The sequence below is a fragment of the Juglans microcarpa x Juglans regia genome, chromosome 2S, assembly GCF_004785595.1.
Source record: "Juglans microcarpa x Juglans regia isolate MS1-56 chromosome 2S, Jm3101_v1.0, whole genome shotgun sequence".
In the NCBI taxonomy this organism is placed as follows: domain Eukaryota; kingdom Viridiplantae; phylum Streptophyta; class Magnoliopsida; order Fagales; family Juglandaceae; genus Juglans; species Juglans microcarpa x Juglans regia.
In genome coordinates, this window is record NC_054597.1 from 21,170,418 (window position 1) to 21,191,052 (window position 20,635).

Sequence of the window (20,635 nt, forward strand, 5' to 3'; positions counted from 1 at the left end):
TAATTGATAATTATTGAGAACTATTTTATGGTTGCTGCTGAATATTCGAAGTAAATAAATTTAAGAAAAAGGAAAGTCTCTACATTTCCAACCTATTATTGAATCTAACAATGTTGTGCTTTTTATTTAGAATTGATTATTTTATTTATTTATCAAAATAAATAAAGTTGGAAAATAATTAAATTAGGAATTTGTAATCGATAATTAGAAGGACGTAATTTATCTTTTATTGAAAAGTGATATGATTTTATACACAAATAGAATTAAAATGGTGTATTTTTATTAATCGGTCATGATAAGAAACTACTCTGATCAAAATACACACCTTTTGAACGTCACAAAGAGTTTCTTTTCCTTTAGAACTTGTAGAATTATTTTAAGATGAATCTGGAAGCTGACTTTAGATTAACCACTTCTTTAATTCTGAATTTATGATGGATTGACTTTCATCCACGACAAAGGATTTGTTTTTATTAAACCTTGTATCATTCTTCCTTTTCATCAACTCCAGCCTTGTGCTACCCATCCCAAAAAAAAAAAAAAAAAAACTCTATCCTTCTTAGACTTTAGAGCCCAGTCTAATTTCGACCATCAAATTATAAGGTCAATGAGATGAAAATTGAATAAAATATTATTTTTAATATTATTTTTATTTTAAAATATAAAAAAATTAAATTTATTATTATATTTTATACGAGAATTTGAAAGAATTATAATAATTAGATAATCTCATCTCATACACCAAACCAAACCAAACCAGGCCTAATAGCTCAGTCAATTTATACCACTTTTGTAAAATAAGAGATGCACACGCTAATTCGCCGATAGATTATTTGGCGCAGATGGGAGCTGAGGGATGTAACTGCACATGGAATAATTACAATGATATTCCACAATTTTTAAAAATGTTTGCTTAAAACGGATAAGATGAATCTTCCTCATTTAAGAGTGTCATATGCTGGATTGGTTTGGGTTCTACTTGCAATTGTTGATTTTATTTTATTGATAAAATAAATGCTAGAGGGCTTCAATAAATGCTAGAAAAGGCGATGCACAAGCTCAATATATATATATATATACATATATATACACATACATATTCTTTCTTGGAGAAAACAGAATGGAACACTTCCAGGATAATCATTTAAAGTGTCAGAGTTACATTACAATCAATCGAGAGCATAATAGGAAAACATAAAACAGCAGTAGAAAACAAAGAGAAACACACCAAACTCTTGAAGGCTGGCTCTTGACGCATCCCATATAATAAGGGCACTCCAATGCCTTGTCTCTCTCATCTTCTGAAGAAACGTTAAAATGCCAAATAAAAATGAAACATGTTTACAAGTAGCTAAATTTACAAAACAGTGTTTATATGAAGTGCTTTAAGCAAAGAAGTAGCCATTTGTTTCACCAAAACTTGGCCCCCAGAGCGTTGTCCATCTCTACGCTCCTCTATCAAATTCTGAAGCTTCTGTGGCAAATCATTCTCCACAATCAGCTGCTTAGGCCGTGGGTGGTGCTCGTAAACAGCCTGCAATATGAACAATTTAAGCGAAGCCCCTTCATTGATTTGTAACACTACTACAAAAAGACAGCCCTAGAACCCTAGTCTCACGTAAAAGACCTGGAAGCTTGCACAGGAAACCCTAAATGATGTTCAAAAAGAGAAACTTTGAACCATGTGCAAACCCAAAAACATGACGTACATAATTCTTTGAAAAGTTTGTCAAACTCTCATTAAAGTTTAAAAATGGTTTACTGTAAACAACCCTAGTGAATCCTAGAGGTCCAGTTTTCATCATGAAAGCACTATAAGCAATGCGTAAAAGCAGTACTTGTATTGTATACTGTATCATGAATATGCTTTATGTTATTTTATTATGTTGTAAACTGTATGAAGTAGTTACTGAGAACTCGACTCATGCGATTGTGTTTGTGTTAAAATGTCCAAGTAATATAGGTGTGAGAAAGAACAAAGCTGCAGGATAATATGGGATGGAAATGAGGCCTAAAATGATGAAGAATGATTTTATTCCTTTATCGTCTTTATGAAGTCTTTTATGGAAATAATTTTTAGAAGGCAAAAGACACTGAAATTTTTTTTATAGGTAAATAAAAAAGAAATCAAAAGGAAATTTTAATATGCGCCTTTCATGATTTTGTGAACTACAAGTTTTTTTTTTAAACATTTATAGAATCTTTAATCCCCAACTGGTACAACTGTTTTGTATTTTGTAAAAAGTAACATTCCTAACCTTAATTTGGGGAGGGGGGGTGTTACACATGGTATTGTACAATATAATCCATGATATCAGGTAGATTCAATGAGGCTACACCATCCACTATCATCCACTTTAGTTAGTGATCATTGAGACAAAGATAGGTAACTTCAAAGAAAGCAAAACCCCAACAACTGGGACCTCCAGGTGATACCGAATGTTAAAAGCACCATACACAGCAGTTCAGAAATTTTACCCAAAAGACAAGTTTTGGAAGAAAAAAATAGCATAATTGGTGGAAGCTTCAGTTGTTCTTAAAAGAAAGTTTGACGTCAATGAACCTAACACACTTTCATAGCTTCATTGGGAAATAGGTTAGACAAGTGCATAAATTCAACTCTAGTACAAAGCTGCTCAGCCAATGGAAAGAGAAGAGACTCTTTATGTAAAGGAAAAAGAATAGGTTCACAATAAAAAGCAACATAAAAAGTTCATTTATTCAAGAATCAACCAGAACTACATCCCGGCCAAAAAAAAAAACAACACTCCCAAATGCTAAGGCCATGATTGGTTGCCCTGTTTTTTCAAAGTTTCTCACAATTTTTCAAAATGTCATCATTTTCCATAAAAATTTATAAAATCAAACCAAACATTTTCAAATCTAAAAAAATACACCATTTAAACTTTCATCCAATCATTTACTCAAACACAAAAATCAAAACAGCTTTTACAAAAACTACTCTTAAAAAGTTGTGTTCTAGCTTTTCAACTCTACCATCCACTTTCACAAACCCCAATAGAAAACATATTTAAAAAAATATTCAAAATTCGCTCACCTTTCACAAAACCATAAAAAATACGTCTAAAAGCTGTAAATTTACTCCAAAATTTGCAAACTAAACAGGGATGCCCTCTCACCTTTATCAGTTTGAGCAGATTGAGGCGAGCTATAGCATCTTGATGGTCCAACCTTGCAATAAGCAATGGAGTCAAACCATTAACAGCTAATGTTGTATTGATTCGAGATGATTTCCTGCAACACAGAAATGCAAAGATTTTAAATTTAACAAAACCCCGGGGACAAAAGACTGAGAGTCGTCCAAGAGTTATTGACATAGACTTTCAATCGTCACACCAACAACATGCATTAATCACTCACTTTCCATAAAATTCCCCAATATGGGACTTGGGTCACAACAAAGTTAACATTCAGAACATAAAGAGGAATCATACATCATTAAATAAAAGATATAGGAGAGATTCAAGATCATGTACGTGATAATTTTCAAGAATGGCTCCAATATGTGTACGAAATGCTGTTCTGGGCAGCATTGGAAGAACTTCACCAATTTCTGAATTGCATCTTTTTTTAGCAATGCCTGCTCCACTTTCCGGTTATCATTGTCATGAGCTAAAGAGACAGCAATAGAATCCAATGCAGTAACAGACCAATCCCCATCCTCAAGAAGGCTCAAGTACACATCCAACCCACCATGAGCCCTTAATTGCTCCCTCGAGTTACGAGATGCATGGGCCATATCACACAGTAAAGGCAACGCATATTGTTTCAAGGGAGAATCTGACATGATAAACTGCATCAAGTGTGGAATGATTCCATTTTCAGCTGCTTGTTCCTGTCTCCTCTTATTTATTTTGCACAGATTGAAAAGAGCATTGAGAACCTTGAAGGAAGAAAATAGTTAAAATACAATTAGAAACTTGATAAGTGCTAAAAAAGCGCAACCAGAAGAGAGGAGCAGGGGGAGAAAATAAAAAGAAACTTGTAAGGAAGATGCATGAGATCAACACTTCTAAAATAAGTAGTTATACATTGAGCAACCTAATGAAGTGGTGATATATAAGATGTAATATTGAGGATCGAAACTATTTCTGATGCCGTAAACATAAAATGATGACATTTAACAAGGAATAGATTGCGATATCTTAATGCTAGAAGCTGCCTAGCTAAGACTTCATTGCAGCATGGCTCTCTTAGATTGCGATATCTTAATACTAGAAGCTGATCCTTTATTGTGACGCATAATGCTGTATGGGAGAATAAATTTCACATTGAGACATACACATGTGCATACACAGACACGTGCACACAGATGGTAAAGTAAGAAAGGAATACAGAATTAAAAGAGGCCCGTAGAGCATGTCGATTCGGAAAAGCATAACAATAAAAGACACGGTGTACAAAAGGTTTCCCTTGCATATGGCATATCAAATATGAAAGCTTCGTTTTTATTTTAAGCAATAGATTCGATAGAAAAAGGAAACAGTAAACAACATGACCAGTAAGCAAAAGTATTCACCCCATAAATGTTTTTTGGTTGGCACCGGGGGCCCGAGAACAGTGTCCCAACTAATCCTGAGGATGCACAAGCCCTTGGCAAGAAGTTTTATGCAAGTGCACCTCGGGTAATTCAAGGGGAAAATCCCCCTATCCGATGGCCCCTAGAGATTGTTTGCACGCAGTGGGATTCAAACCTTGGACCTAGAGGCAGCATACCTCAAAGCCCAAGGCCTTTACCACTTGAGCCAACCCCTAGGGGTTTACCTAATAAGTTAATCGGCTAAAACATTACTATTTGAGCGATTATACAATTGAAAACTGAAAATAAGTCACAGGAATATTCAATTTGAACTATAAATGCAGAATAATTGTAGCTTGTAGCCAGCCACGTTAAAAAATCTCTCAAGCATAGGTCAAGAAGGCCTACCTCATGATATATTTGAGATACAAGAGACCCTTCTTTGAGTTCCAGATTTGGGATCAGATATTTAATGGCATCCGCTCGTTGAAGATTCTCTAAGCAGTTTGGATCAGTTGACAAATGATTGATACACTTCAATATCTATGAGATGACAATGTACAGCAATACAAAAGCATAGTAAGCTATGCAGCAGCAATTAAAGACATGATAGAAAATGGAGAAACTTCTTTTACCTTTAAAAGAATAGGAGGTTCTACCCTATTGAACATCTGGAAAAGACGACTTAGCAAGCTTTGGCTACACATGTAAGATTTTACAATTGTATCTGCTTGGGCAAACTCAAGCAGAAGATCAGCCACCTTTTCTAGGTACTCCCTGGCAACATCTGCATTCAATGTTGAAACCATGTGGGATAGCAACCCAGAGGATGTTGCACTTCCAGGTCTAGCATTTAGAACACCTGAACCAGACAGCACACCAGATGCTGACTGAGATACAATCCCAGATGTAGAAGCAGCTCCCTCATTAGATGCCATTGGTCCACCCTTCTTAATTGCTGTTTTATGTGAAACTCTAGCACTAGAGTCCAGATTTCCATTTTCTTTTCCCCGTTGAGAAACATCTGTGAATCCATGAAGAAATTATTCACCCTCTAGAAATATGGAAGATACCTGAATCAAAAACTGACTAATGCTATTACTGTTGCAATGAAAAGAGAAGAAAGTAAAGGTTAAAATTATCTTTCAGGACGTGTGTAAAAGCTAGGATTTAGGATTTCAATGTTGGGAGAGGGGGAGGAGGGGGGAGGGCAGATTTTAGTGACCGAAAGAAGTTACTCGGTCAGCTTGGAATACCATTTGTCTAAATATTTACCTTAAAATCTCCAAGTTCTACCACTTAAAAAAGTATTTTTTCTAAAAAATGAACAATATATAAAACAAAAATAAGATGGAAAATTTAATTGCAATTAGAATGAAATAATTTTAGACTAGAAGTTAGTTATCATTAAAAAAAGTAGCAGTAAAATTTAGAAGAAAAAGAAAAACATGACAGGAGGTTAAGGTAAATTGTTTCAGGAAAAGGGGTCACTTCTTAGTTGACAAATCTCCCAGAGCTGCTTTGCCACTTTCAAGTCTTTGAGGATACATGTAGCTAGTTTTATTTCGAGCTGGGCATCTCTAGGGACAAAACCAACAGCAGTTCACATCTGTGCTTATAGTCTCATCTGTAAGAGACTTCACACAAAATGTGGGGCGCCTTGAATTGTCCTGCCAACAGGAAATGGGGAAGTATGCTGTGTACCAATGAATGTTCACAATATACTCCTTGGTAATTGGTATTGTGTTGAAAATATAATCTTAAAATGTGAGTATCACATTTACAAGCTCAAAAAGAACTAGTTTGAACATTGCATAGAATTGGGTGAAAAGATGCAACTGATTACCTGCAAATTCAGCCATTAGGAAATCTAGTTCACCATTTGTTTTCTTGTCATTAGCATGCAATAGAGGTAGTACACTCTCATGCCTATCCAACCCTGAAAGGTGGCGCACATACTCGAGCTGACCAGAAAAATGTCGTGAAGGAGGTTCCTTCTCCAACAAGCTAAGAAGAGGCCGGACATGCTCTTGCAGAGAAGCCACTGTCGTACTTTCAATCGATTTCAAAGGCCGGTCTGTGGATGTCCTAGTAGTAGAATTATGAACACGCTGCTGTCTAAGTTCAGCATCTTTTCGAGAAGGATCAATCTTACTTTGCTCTGAGTTGTCTCGATCATTAGGCATACTTGCTGGAGGTTCCTTAATTGATAGATTTGCAACTTTATCTAATGATATTGGGTCAGCAAATTTAGAAGCAATTGAAGCTTTTAAGGCAGCATTACTATATTGAGGCTTATCAGGATCTGTTTGGAGGTATCGGGGATCTGATTGATTGGCCTCTGATCTCTGTGAATTTGAAGTTGAAGCACGTGAAGATTCTTGCATTCCCGTTGATATATGCTGATCAATTATTCCATGCCTAACCTTGGGGAGGTCATGCTGATCAGCTGTGGAAAGTGGTGTCTCATACTGACTGAAAATAGGATGGCTATAGTCCAGTTGACCAGAACGCGGTCGCTGAGTGGAACCATCAATAGGAAATCCTCCACCAACAGATATAGAAGCTAATCGAGTTGCCTCGTTCAAGCTATACAGGGTGTTGATAAGTCTAAGAAGTATTCCATTCTTTGCAGCTATGCGACAGAAATCATTTCTAGGGGTTGACCGCTGAAGCTTAAAGACCTGCCACATGCAGTCAATAGCTAGATGAACCATTTCCCTGGATATAAAGACCTTTATCAGCAGCTTTGTAATGAAATGTGGAAGAAAGAAAGAAAATTAGAGCAACCATAAGTTTGACCTACAAATTCAAATACGGCACAAAGCAATCAGATCCACCATGAAAAATCTTATAAAGTATGATCACCATAGCTGGAAACAAGCGCCATATCACAATCTACCTCTCTTATGTAATATTAAACCCACAGAAAAAAGCAAGCACAGAATGCAAAGCTAAGAGCACTGGAATCTGGTTATTTTCCTTAAGAAAAATGCACATTCTGACCCAAGAAATTATCAACAACGATAAAGATTGGTGGAAGCCATTGATACTTTAAAAAAATAAGTGATTGGATTTCATTGTGTCAAAATACAGTCACTGGTTTTTTATTTTTCCTTAATTTGATTGCTACCTAGGAAATGCTACATTTTATATAACTGCACCATTAGGGGAATCAAACTTGATTCCAAATTATCAAACTCTCAAGTTACTTCAGAACAAGCTTTCAATTACATACTTGAATAGTTACAGTCATGGTTGATTCTAAGAAGCCAAAAAAATAAATAAATGCATAAAGAAAACAATTTAATTTGATTCCAGGTCCTCGAGCCAATATTGTCAAGTCAAGTCAGAATGTGTTTTCCAATTAGCACGTTTGGGGTGGAGTTATATTGTACAATTGAATAAAGATTTAGACTCAATCCACTAATCATGTCAAGACAATGTGACTTGCAGCGGTAATACAAAATGATCAATCAAAGAATGTGACGATGGGGCACGGCCCTACTATTTGAGACACTGCATATATCATTGCAGCAGTCAGTACATCCGTGAACAACTCCCACACTTTCTATATAAAAAGCCTCATCAATGAAATCAACTCGTCCAAGCAAGCTATGTCACAGGTGAGCAACATAATAGAAGAAGTCAAGTCTATGTTGAAGAGATTCAGAAGCTATCAGGTGCAACACATGAGTAGGTTGGGTAATGAGGTTGCCCATAGACTAGCAAGGAATGCATGGAATGTAGAAGATATTGTGATGTGGTGGGATTCTGTCCCAGATTTTCTATCACAGATTGTAAGTTGGGACAGTGAGTTGTAACCTCTTTTTGAATGAAATGAAACTTTTCTTATAAGGAAAAAAAAAAAAAAGAAAAACATTCAATTAGTTAATAATTACTTAGTCTAGAAAACTCACTTCTGAACAAAAAGGACTGCCACTACCTAAAGTTCAAAATCAGACGTTGTTCCATTCAAAGAAAAGAATACCACAAACCTGTACTTCGCATAATCAGCCTCTAGGAAGCCCACCAAAACAGGTATTCCATCACAAGCAATGAACATTTGTAATGTCAAGGAGCTGCAGATAAAGAAACATCCACAGTGATTCTAAATTAAATTTGAGAAGAGAGACCAAATGCAAGGCAATAATAACACAAGGAGACAACTCTGCACCTTGACTGACAAAGCTGCTGCAAGAAAAAAGCAGCTTCCATGCGAACTTCCCGAGGACGATCAGGTACCGCAAAGCCCCTTACCAAAGGGATCTATAAGGTAACTAATCAATAACATAGCCATTTAAAGTAGCCCTATTCTATACCATAGACATGAAAATGGAGAAAAAGTAGCATTAGCCTCCCCCATTGTTCAACCTTCCTCAAATTGAAGATAATAATAAAATGAAAAAAAGGTTTAATCAGTGTTAAAATTTAACAAACTACCCTATTATTCTAGAAGATTAAAATGTGGAAACTGATTAGAATTTTTTTTTTTTAGGTAGGAAACTAATTAGAGAATACGAATACTAAATTAGAGGATGCAAGGAACCTCTTTGCTGGAACTAAAAATCTTAATAATTTTCCAACAAAAGAACATAAAAGCCAGAACATTCATAATACTTACCAACCCAATGAGACAAGCATTTTCTTGGAAATCAGCGTTATCTTTAACTATCTGATTTATAATTTGAAGAACAGCACATATGACCTGCAATAGTCGGAAGTATTCACATATGCAAATTTAACTCTATAATAGGTTCAAAAACTATGTTAAAAAGGGGAAAGAACATTAAAAATCAACAAGCTAGCACCAATGCTAACATACACGAGTTTTAGGAACTTCTAGCAATTCCATTAGGGGAGCAAACCATGTTGGGTAACAAAAACAATTTTCTGCTCAGGGCGTTGGTGAAAGATAGAAATAAGTTTCTGACAAGCAGACACGATCACATCTTCTGATTCGTCTGGTCTCAGGGACCCAACTAATCTGCTAAACTCAACAGCCTAGCAAAGAAAAAAAATATGTTTTCAGTTATTCCTATCCAAAGGATATCAAGAGCTGTACATTAACAATGCATTGCAATTCAGCATTCATGCAGAGCTACAGAAATCAATTGGTAAAGCATGGTTGAGCAAGTGTAACAAACTATATATAGGGCATCTAAGATGCACACGTCCACCCACACACACTCAAATTTCAAAAAGAGATGGAATTAATTTAAACTAATCAGTGATGAAGGCACTTTAATCTCACTAGAGAATTAACACATAAACAGTATCCCATGACAAAATCCCTAATAGGGAATTGCAAAACTTTGAAGGTTCAAAATGCTAAAAAGTAAACATTTTCAGAAACATAGTAACTAGCCAAAAGGAAAGAGAAATTCAAGATGCTACACATAGAATTAGGTTGGTGGATGAAGAGGGTGTGGAGTTTGTAATTGCAGAATACATTTAACATAAAAAAATACCAATACAACTATTACAAGGTCAGCAATCTTTTTAGGTCTAAAATGTCAGACAATGTACCAACTGAAAGTATGATTAATTGAGATGAGGTAGTTCTTTAATTATAAGTTAATTAAGACAATAATGTCATGGTGGTTGAGTGGCCTCAATTGAGTAAAAGACATGGGAAAGTCAGTAAAGATCGAATGAACATGCACAAGGAGTACCATTGTATTGATCGATGCAAACAGTAATTTTTATTGTAAGAATATTATTTAAAAAGAATAAAATGACGCAGCCTAGAATATAACAATATACAAGGGACGTGAAGAGTTGAACAGAGTCTGTAGGACAGGATGACAAAATAGGATATTGATCACAGGTGAGACTGCATGGAAAAATAGGATACACATGGCTAACCCTATTTAGTTTAGAAGGAAGTTTCATGAAGCAAAACTCTAAATCAGATTGGATAAAGCTATATTAGTATCCAGATGAATTGAACAATGAACAATTGACATACCTAAAAAGTTATGTACAACATCGTGGCACAAAAATGGACTAGATAATGTTTCACTGCTGTAAAATGTACCTAAAAAGAAACCTAGTTTAAGCCGTCAAACAAATCAAATTAGGATGGAGAAATAATAATAAGCATGAGTAGGGATATGGATGGAGTCTCATGCTGTGACAAGTTATAGATACGTAGAAAAGCAGAATGGCCCTCAAATTTGTTATGCAGTAAAGCACTAATGCACCCTTGGAAATTTCTAAGGCAAGAACAATGGAATTGAATTTGAGAAACAAGGCACCTGCTGCTTTATTAGTAAGCTTGTTTTATATCATTTTAATAAAGGTGAAAGGTAGGTTTTCTAACTGTATAGTGTAAGGCACCTAGCGCTTAGGTTTTGAATAAGGACTTTTAAGCTTATCTAAAGGAAAAATAGAAATGGGATGTGTTGGGTTGAAATGTCTATCTTCCTCCTGCAATTGGTGTAATTGTATGTTTCTCACTGCCTGGTTAAAAGGGTAACAATCAATGGTTGCATCAAGTTTAACGTCATCTGAAAAGCAAAAGAAATTGGTTGTATCAGACTGATGATGACCAAATATTTTTCTTATATTGTTTTATTTTCTTTATATAAACACAGCGAGGTCCATACAACGCAAACTCCAACTCGAAAGAGGAAGCCCACTTTATGATCACTTTAATGGACACTTTCTACCTTTTTTTTTTATAAGTAAGAGGAAAATTATATTGATACAAATAAAGTAGGCAAAGCCCGTGTACACAGGAAGTATATAAAAGAATACCTAAATACATTTTAGGAACCAGAAATTAAGAACAGAAAATCATGAACATAAGTTCTGTTAAGCACAATGGCTGAAAACCAGAGCAATAAGGTGTGTATAAAAAAGTTCCGAAGTTACTTTATTGATGCTCCCTATCTTCAAAGCACCGAACATTCCTTTCCATCCAAATACACCACATAATGCACAAAGGAATTATCCTCCAAACTGCAGCCACTTGGGGACAGCCTTGAATCCACCACCCTCAAAGGCATAACCCAAGTCACACCAACTCTTCTAAAAATCTCATCCCACAACACTCGTCACCTCAAAATGCAGTAATAAGTGATCCACTGATTCTCCATTCTTCTTGCACAAATAACACCAATCCATAACAATGAGACCCCACTCCCTCAAAATGTCTCTGGCAAAATATTCCCAAGAGAGGTGGTCCATATGAAAAAAGCTACTTCGGAAGGCATACGAGACCTCCAAATACTCTTCCACGGCAAAGGAACATTACCATGTGATGCCAACATCTTGTAATAAGATCTCACTGTAAACCGTTTGCTACCGTTGGGCCTCCACTGCATCCTATCCCCATGTACCGTTAGGCCTCCCGTAGAATATATCAGACCGAATAATTCAGAAACAGTATCCATTTCCCAATCATGAATATCCCTATTAAATTAAACATCCCACTGGTGAAAACCATGGGAAAATGCCACCAGAACCGACACAGAAGCATCCCTATTAACAGCAATGCGATAGAGAGCTGGAAAAGCCCTATAGAGAGTGCGATCACACCAAACGTCATGCAAAAATCTGATTCTAGAGCCCTCACCAGTGACAACAGATATGAGTGACAAAAACTCTTCCAACCCCTCCTAATAAATTTCCATAGGCCCACAACCATACACCCCCCTCACTTCATTAGAACACCAACCCCCCCAAGCACTTTCGTGTCTATGATCAATAACCTCCTTCCAAAGCAAATCCCTCTCCAAGTGGTACCTCCATAACCATTTCCCCAATAGGGCTTTATTGAATGTCCTCAAGTTGCACACACAAAGCCTCCATAAGAGATTGGAGAACAAACTTTATTCCAATTACAAGATGGAACTTAGATTCCTCCCCCACTCCACCCACAAGAAAGCCCAAAATAACTTCTCAATCCTATTAGCCACCCCTGTCAGAAAAGGGAATAGAGATAAATAAATAAATAAAAGAGTGTGGAGGTTGGATAAAGTACTCTTAATTAAGGTGAGTCTACCCCCTTTCAATAAATACATCCATTTCCACCCAACCAACCTTTTCTCAACTCTTTTAACAACCCCATCTCGAATGGCTCTAGCCTTAAATGTCACCCCCAAAGGAAGACTCAAATATTTCATAGGCAAGGAAGCCACTTTACAACAAGATACTTGCCAAGCTATTAAGACTAGGCACCACATCCACCGGAACCATCTCGGACTTAGCAAGCTTCACCTTGAGACCCAACACCACTTCAAAGCATAAAAAAGTGCCCTTAAAGCTTGAATATGGACAGGATCTACCTCACAAAAATGAAGAGTATCATCTGCAAAAAGGAGATGGGAAATTATGATAGAACCATTAATACCATTTCCCACCGAGAATCCGGATAAAAAACCTCCCCAATGGTAGCCTTCACCATCCGAATAAGTCCTCCATAACAATAACGAAGATAAAGGGAGACAATGGATCCCCTTGACTCAAGCCACGGGAACTATTAAAAAATCCAACAGGGGTACCATTAACTAGTACAGAAAAACGAGTGGTAGTAACACAATGTCAAATCCATAAAATCCACCTATCACCAACGCCACACATCCCAAGAAAATAAAAAGGAAATCCCAATTCACATGATGTTGTGCCTTTTCCATGTCAAGCTTGCACAAAATGCCTGGAACTCCCTCCCTCAATATTCTATCCAAGCACTCATTGGCAATGAGAATCAAATCAAGAATTTGTCTCCCCCGAACAAAGGCATTTTGAGGCTTAGAAATAATTTATTCCATGACTGTGCTTAAACGATTAGCAAGAACCTTCGAAATAATCTTGTAAACCCCACTCACAAGACTAATAGGACAAAAATCCTTAACTTCCGTAGCCCCATATCTCTTCGGGATGAGAGCGATGAAAGTCGCATTAAGGCATTTCTCAAACTTCTTAAAACAATAGAACTCGAGAAAACCACGCATCACATCATCTTTCACATTATCCCAACAAGCTTGGAAAACTCTCATAAAAGAACCAGTGGGTCCTGGCGCTTTATCTTTAGCCATACCACCAATCACCTTATAAATCTACATTTCTTCAAAAGATTTTTCCAACCAGCTAGCACTCTGCAGAACAATAGACTCAAAAATCAAGCCATCGAGATTCGGCCTCCAATTAGCCAGTTCCATGAGAAGGTTCTCATAATAGTGCACAATATGGTCCTCGATCTCAGAGGGGGAATATATGGAGGAATATAAGGAAGATGAAAGCTCCGTAAAAGCAGCTTTGTTTTTGTTTGAACAGCCTTATTAGGCAGGATTCTTACTACAAATAATTTGAGAAAACGTTGTGTAATGGTATTGGACTGGTGTTGCATGTGTAAAGAGTACGAGGAACCAATAGATCACCTGATTTTACATTTTGAGGTGGGTAGGACCATGTGGGATGATTTTTTTTGCGGGAATTGGATTATCGTGGGTCCTGACTTGTAGGTTGGGGATTTTCTAGTAAGCTGGAGAGGCCTCTAGGGAATCCACAAGTGGCAGCAATATGGAAGATGGCCCCTCTATGTATGTGTTCATGCATTTGGCAGGAGATAAATGATAGAAACTTCGAGGATCACGAGAGGACAATGGACAAGCTGAAAGTTCTTTTTTTAAAACTTTGTTCTTATCGGCGGGGCTAATTGATTTTAATGGGCTAAATGTCCATGATTTTCTACATTCGGTTGTAAACCCTAGATAGGTACTTCTCATGTATACATTCTGTGTACTTGGACTATGCCTTCTTTTCTTATGAATAAAACTTAGTGTGTACTTGGGCTATGCCTTCGTTTATGCGGTCAACATAAAGAGAGATTTGGTAGGAAAGTGGAATTAAGTTTTTTGAATGTCATAACTAAAGGAATAAAAAGTTCCTGCAATTCATTGCAAGGCAATGAAATCCTGGCATTACAACTCCAAAGGATCATGTAGTGGATGAGTTAGATTTGAAAGTCTTTCTACTTATCAAAAAAAAAAAAAAAGATTTGAAAGTCTTTCTTCCTCCTGCTGTCATAGAACTGTGCATTCCTCTCTGCCCATTCTAATGGCACCAACCATGGTCTTAAATGAACACCAATCAGCATGACGTGATCCATACAACCTCTATCTATTGCACAAGTCAAAACTTCTGGTAGTTGCAATGGATGATTTTGTTCTTGCTTGGTTACTATAGGAATAGCATGCTCTTCACAGAAAGGAGTTAAACGAGCATGGAAAGAAACAACCTTAGGGTCAATGAGAATAGGAAAGGACAAAACACATTACAGTGATCCTCACACAGAGCTAAACAATGTCTGAAGAGAAAGAAACTCAATCAATCTAAAGAAGATGAATTCAATGAACTAAAAGACAAAACGAGAATGACTTTAATCAAACAGAATATAGTAAGAGGATGAGGAAGAACATTTCATTTAAGAGTCATAAAACAAAATGAGCCACCACAAATGTACTGTGTGCCTACTTCCAAAGGCAATCCTATGCTATGAGATGAAAGATAGGCATGTGCACACACACAAGGCTGCAAGAAAAACATAGAGAGGGAGCTCCATTGAAACAAGAAGAGGAAACCAAGCTTAAAAGGATAAATGAGGCTGAAAGAAGAGGAAATAAGCTCAAGTTTCAAGAAATGCATCAATGAGTTCCGTGATAAAGGAAAATTTACAATGTTACAATACAAATTAACCGATTAAATTCATTCCTAACCGTCAGCATAAACATTCGAGACAATTGGTAATTTAACAGGTCAGAAGAGCAGTAGGCATGAGTTCAAACTCTTTTAACTTTACACTTTTATACCCTACTTCAATTAAATATTCTGTCTCAGCCTCCATTTTAGAGTGTCTTGCCCAGAGGTTAGGAAAAGAGGCAGGCTATAAGTAAAATAATTAAACTGAGTTTCATCTGCTTGAACTTTTGGAAAATTTGTTGATTTAGCATGGAGAAAAAGAAAATATTAAGGGACAACAGAAAAAATATTTAATCAATTATCCTGAACATCCCACCAGCACAAGATTGCCAAAGCTCATCAATGGGTCATGAGGTAAAAAGAACAAGTCACAAGTTTTGATGAAGTCTCACTTTGCTGTGTGGAGATCTATAGATCTAAATAGTGTAGCATACTTTCTTCTTTCGAAACCTCTCCTAAGATTGATTATTTCTTTTATGTCCAATGAAAAAGAATATCCACTATAAGCATTAGAGCTATTGTACAGCTATTCAATCATGCAGCTTTAACATGTTCAAAAACAAAATTGCACAGATGCTGTTGTATTAAAAAAAATGTTAATAAATAATAGCATCTCATTAAAATTTATTACTCAAAACATATGAGAAATTTACAAAAAAGCTAATTAGAAGCAAGCAAAAGAAAGAGGGCACGGAGAATACAAATCAACATTAACCTGTACCAACAAACAAGAAATTTCACCCATAATCTCCCGAGGAAGGAAAAAAAAATGCAAGTACCTGTAGAGGAAAAAGATTTTCTCCAGGCAATTTTTCATCAAAAACCTGACAAACAAAAGATAGGAAAAGCAAAAAGCATCAAGTGTAATGAATAATGATAATCGGAATGTATGAGTGACCTGAAAAATATTACAAAAGGACTTAACATACCAGACCATCCATATCAATAACATCATCCTTAAGATAACCCATCACTATGCGAAGCAGATTACCACCACTATTTGCTGGCTCCATTTCATTCTCCATTTTCTTTTGAGCAATTGTAGCCCTCAACTTTGTAGCCAGGTCATTTTTCCCAGCATCGGTTATGGATGTACTGCTATGGTTAAAATGTGAGGTTGACGCAGATGTTGAAGCTTCAGCCGCCCGATCCTCTGGTTGTTTATCCAAAGGTTGAAATAGATCATCCAAGGATGCATCTCCAGGAGGGTCACTAAACCTACTAAGCTCATTCTCCCCTGGTGTGACTGACATCTTCACAGCCTTCAAAAGTTGACAGTTACAGAATCCATGAGAATACTTAACCTTTTCATTTATCCATTTTCATATTCATATTAATAGTAACCAGGGTGGAGAAAAGAAGATAATGAAAGTTTCCAGTTCCTCATGAAACTTGATCCTATGCTATATTTTCACTGTAAAGAAAAAAGAATGTGAAAACGAAATTGAAGTCAAATATCCCCACCAATTCTGAAGATAACATACAATGAACCATGAATAAAATCAAAGAAAAAAGGAAATGAAAGTATGCCCCCATAGCAGATTTTCCAATCGCAAAAAATCTTTCTTAAGAAATCCGGACAAATGATGGTCAGAAAGACCAAACATGATAAGATAACAGCAGAAGAATTTTTATTTATTTATTTTTATTTTATTTTTATGAGACAGATAACAGCAGCAGAGCTACAACCGCAAGTGAGAACGTGATCATAAAATTATTGAAGAATGGTCGAACAAATCACCCTAAAACTCATTGCCTAACATCTCCATCATTGATCAAGCTAAGTTTAGAACGAAAAAGTAAAGGCAAAAGGTATGCAATGCAAAATATCAGAAAAAGAGAAACAAATGAATTCACTAGAAGTGAATTGAATGCAAAACTGGATCTTTATGCATGCACTTTGCAGGTATACAAGAGTAGTTCATGTATCTTATTACAAGAACCAGTTGTTCATCTATACCAATAATCAAAGCATAGTGAGTACTTAAAAGGTATCCAGCAGGAAGAAGTGCAACTTTACATTTAGAACCCATCTGTTGCCATTTTATGACAAGAACCACGTGTGTTAAACAATAAAAAATCAAACACATGATAAGTAATTAAAGAAACTCAGCCGTAAGAAGGGAAACTTCACCTTTTGCAAACTACTATCTTGACTTCTTTGACCAAAACCAGGTGATCTACTTGCAACATGGACGGAGTTACCTTTTCCTCCATGCTTTGCAGCTACATTTTTTTTTCTTGATTCAGGAGATCCCACATAACCATTCATTAGCACTTCATCATGCTCACTTGTATGTGGTACCTCATGAAGCATCGTGGGCTCAGAGCTACCAGTCTGTAGGTATGACTTTTCGTGGAAGGCAAAGGTGGGAACTTCATCTAAATCATCAGGATTGGCCGCTCTTTCCTCAATAATATTGGTATGTAAAGCAGTGTCTTTATCAGACTTGCTAATATTTGATCCCTCAGCAGAGAACTCCTCTTTTCTGGTGTCCTGGAATTCAAAAATCAAGGCCATTAACATAATGCAAATAGAATTCAATATGAATTCCCTTTTTTAACAACAGCCTGTAACTTGCTTCCCAGAAAAGGTCCACAACAAATTCCTCTTACAGCTCTAATTTCAGTATCAGCTACTTCCACGTTCCCTGCAGAAGGGTTTTCACCAGAATTCTGAGTATCTCCATGAGACATCTCTGCATCCACTGAAACATCTTCCTGTATATTTCTGGGAAAAGCAAAAAGGATAGGAATAATGTAATGCCATCAATGATGCTTCAGATTAACATAATGCCATCAGCAATGCAATCTCCTTTCCAATTCCAATTTGCTTGAAACAAGTAAAGGCTATCGAGTTTAAACATCAAATGACTAAAACAGGCATTAAGGAAAACCACATCAAATACTTTGTTCTCACAAATAAAATGCGCCCCCCCCCCCCCCCCCCCCCCCCCCCCCCCCCCCCCCCCCCCCCCCCCCCCCCCCCCCCCCCCCCCCCCCCCCCCCCCCCCCCCCCCCAAAACATAAACATGAACAAGCACAGGTTTGCTCGAGAATTACCTGTAGCATACACCACAATAACTAATCTTCCATGAAACCAGATTGGCATCTAAAGTTGGTATAGATATAAGGGCACTGAGAAGACATAACAAAGAACAAACAAAGCCTACCAGTTCACACCTTGGCAAGATTTTTTGCCAGCTGTTTGCAAAAACTTTAGATATTAAATTTGGTTCTCAATATGCTTTCCCATAACCAATGAGTAACATGTTTATAAGTTTTAGCAATGATTGAAGAGGCACTATCCAATTATACAGGATTATACATTAGATATTCCTAATTAGAGAGTAACGACATCCAGAAAATCCTGAAAGCTAAAGCTAGGTAAACACAAGTGGACATCCATCAAAAAAAATTTTGAAATTAAAAAACCAATTGTTTCCTCTCACCATATACACCACATTGAACAGATAGGAATCAATTTCCACAATGGCCTGCTGTGATCACTCTCAAATCCTCCTCCTATACAGCATGCTAAGACATCTAAGCATCACTGAGTCTAGCCCAAAGTGATTGCCATCTCACAATGGCAAAAGAAATAATCCAGAATTTCCCAATCCCACTTAGACAAGCAGCACCACTCAATTACCATTACATGTCTCTCATGTAGGTTCTCCAAGCTAAGGATCGTCCTGAATGCTGCTGTCCTCAATTACCTTTCCATGTTCCACCCCCTTCTCCATTTTGTTCCCTTCCTCTTCGTCATTTTCTCTCCCTCCAAACATCTTTGGGTATGTTTGCTATGTCATAACCTTGGCCCAAGCTTTGATAAGCTTCATCCACATACTATCAAGTGTCTTTTTGTTGGTTATTCGGATATCACTGCTATATTCCTGCTGTTATTCGGATATCACTGCTATATTCCTGCTCTTAGATGCTACTTCACAAGTGCTGATGTCACCTTCTTTGAGTCCATACTCTATTTCTCAAACATATCTTCGATTGTTGAGTGTGATCCTCTATCATTACCTACCCTTACCCTCTCTCCTTCAAACTCACCCACCCTTACCCAACAGTGCCTTCCCTTGTTCCATTACGTCGCTTGCTGCCCCTGACTCCCATGCCTCAACCAACCTTGTCTCCATCTTTAGATCCTAAGTTACCTAGTACTTTAGAATCTCCACCTATTGCTCTCCGAAAAGGTACTCATTCTTGTGTTACTCAACATCTGATTAGCCAATTTGTCTCTTGTCATGCCTTATCTCCTTCATTCTCATATTTTACTTCTCAACTTTCAATACTTTATGTTCCTAAGACAGTTCAAGATGTTTTATCTAATCCGAGATGGAAGACAGCTATGAAAAACGAACTAGATGCTCTTTACCATAATGGGACATGGGATATTGTTCCCCTACCACCTGGTAAACAACTTGTTGGTTGTAAACGGGTATACAATCAAATTCCATCTTGATGGTTCTGTGGAATATCTGAAAGCTCGCTCAGTTGCCAAGGGTTACACTCAAACATATGGCATTGATTACAACGAGACTTTCTCCCCAGTTGCCAAAAGTTTTTCTATTCGAATATTGATCTCTCTTGCTGCTAATTTGGATTGGCTCTTATTTTAGTTGGATGTTAAAAATGCATTCCTACATAGTGACTTAAATGAGGAAGTTTATATGGAGCAGCGACTTGGGTTTGTTGCTCAGTGGGAATATTAAGGTACTGCGTGCAAGTTTAAAAAGACATTATATGGTTTGAAACAATCTCCTCAAGCATGGTTTGGGAGATTTTCTGATGTTGTATTGACATTTGGCTTTCATAGATGCCAAACAACCCATTCAGTACTTCATCTAAATAGTGATGCAAGTCATATTTTGTTAGTTGTATACGTGGATGACATTGTAACTACTGGGAGTGACTCAGCTGGAATTGCTAGCATGAAACAATTTTTACATGATCATACCCACCTGTGGGTAGCCCAAGTGGGTGAGGACGAACTTGTGTGCATGAACCCCATGTAACAAGTTCAATTCCCCTTGAGATCAAACAATGATTTAAATGGGAGGCCATGGTGGTGGGTTGTTGTGCTAGTCTCCCCAAGGGTTTCGATTCCTTGAGTGAGTCTTAAGGGCTCTGCCGTAGGGCAATTCCCCCATTAAAAAAAAAAAAAAAAAAATTACATGATCAATTTCAGAAAAAAGATTTGGGCAAGTTTAGATATTTTCTTGGAATTGAAGTTAATAGATCTAAAAAGTATTAACCTATTTTAGAGAAAATATGTACTTGACCTTCTGAAAGAAACTAGCATGTTGGGTGCACGACTTATTGACACTTCTATGGACCCAAATCGTAAATTCTTGAAAAAGGAATGAGAGTTATTTG

The 20,635-nt window shown here is 37.0% G+C and overlaps 1 protein-coding gene across 1 annotated transcript in view; it reads right to left on the reverse strand.

The window, feature by feature from the left end:
* Nucleotides 1-1,147: 1,147 nt before the first annotated feature.
* The window catches only part of LOC121251678 (MAP3K epsilon protein kinase 1-like), a 50,744-nt gene continuing 31,256 nt past the window's right edge, over nucleotides 1,148-20,635 (reverse strand). Inside the window, 15 exon segments of the mRNA XM_041150997.1 lie at nucleotides 1,148-1,534; nucleotides 3,141-3,255; nucleotides 3,498-3,904; nucleotides 4,949-5,083; nucleotides 5,176-5,564; nucleotides 6,387-7,261; nucleotides 8,539-8,622; nucleotides 8,718-8,809; nucleotides 9,165-9,248; nucleotides 9,366-9,403; nucleotides 9,406-9,544; nucleotides 16,027-16,071; nucleotides 16,177-16,509; nucleotides 17,382-17,744; nucleotides 17,864-17,978. Of these exon segments, the coding sequence (XP_041006931.1) occupies nucleotides 1,358-1,534; nucleotides 3,141-3,255; nucleotides 3,498-3,904; nucleotides 4,949-5,083; nucleotides 5,176-5,564; nucleotides 6,387-7,261; nucleotides 8,539-8,622; nucleotides 8,718-8,809; nucleotides 9,165-9,248; nucleotides 9,366-9,403; nucleotides 9,406-9,544; nucleotides 16,027-16,071; nucleotides 16,177-16,509; nucleotides 17,382-17,744; nucleotides 17,864-17,978 (3,391 nt within the window). The 3' untranslated portion in view covers nucleotides 1,148-1,357.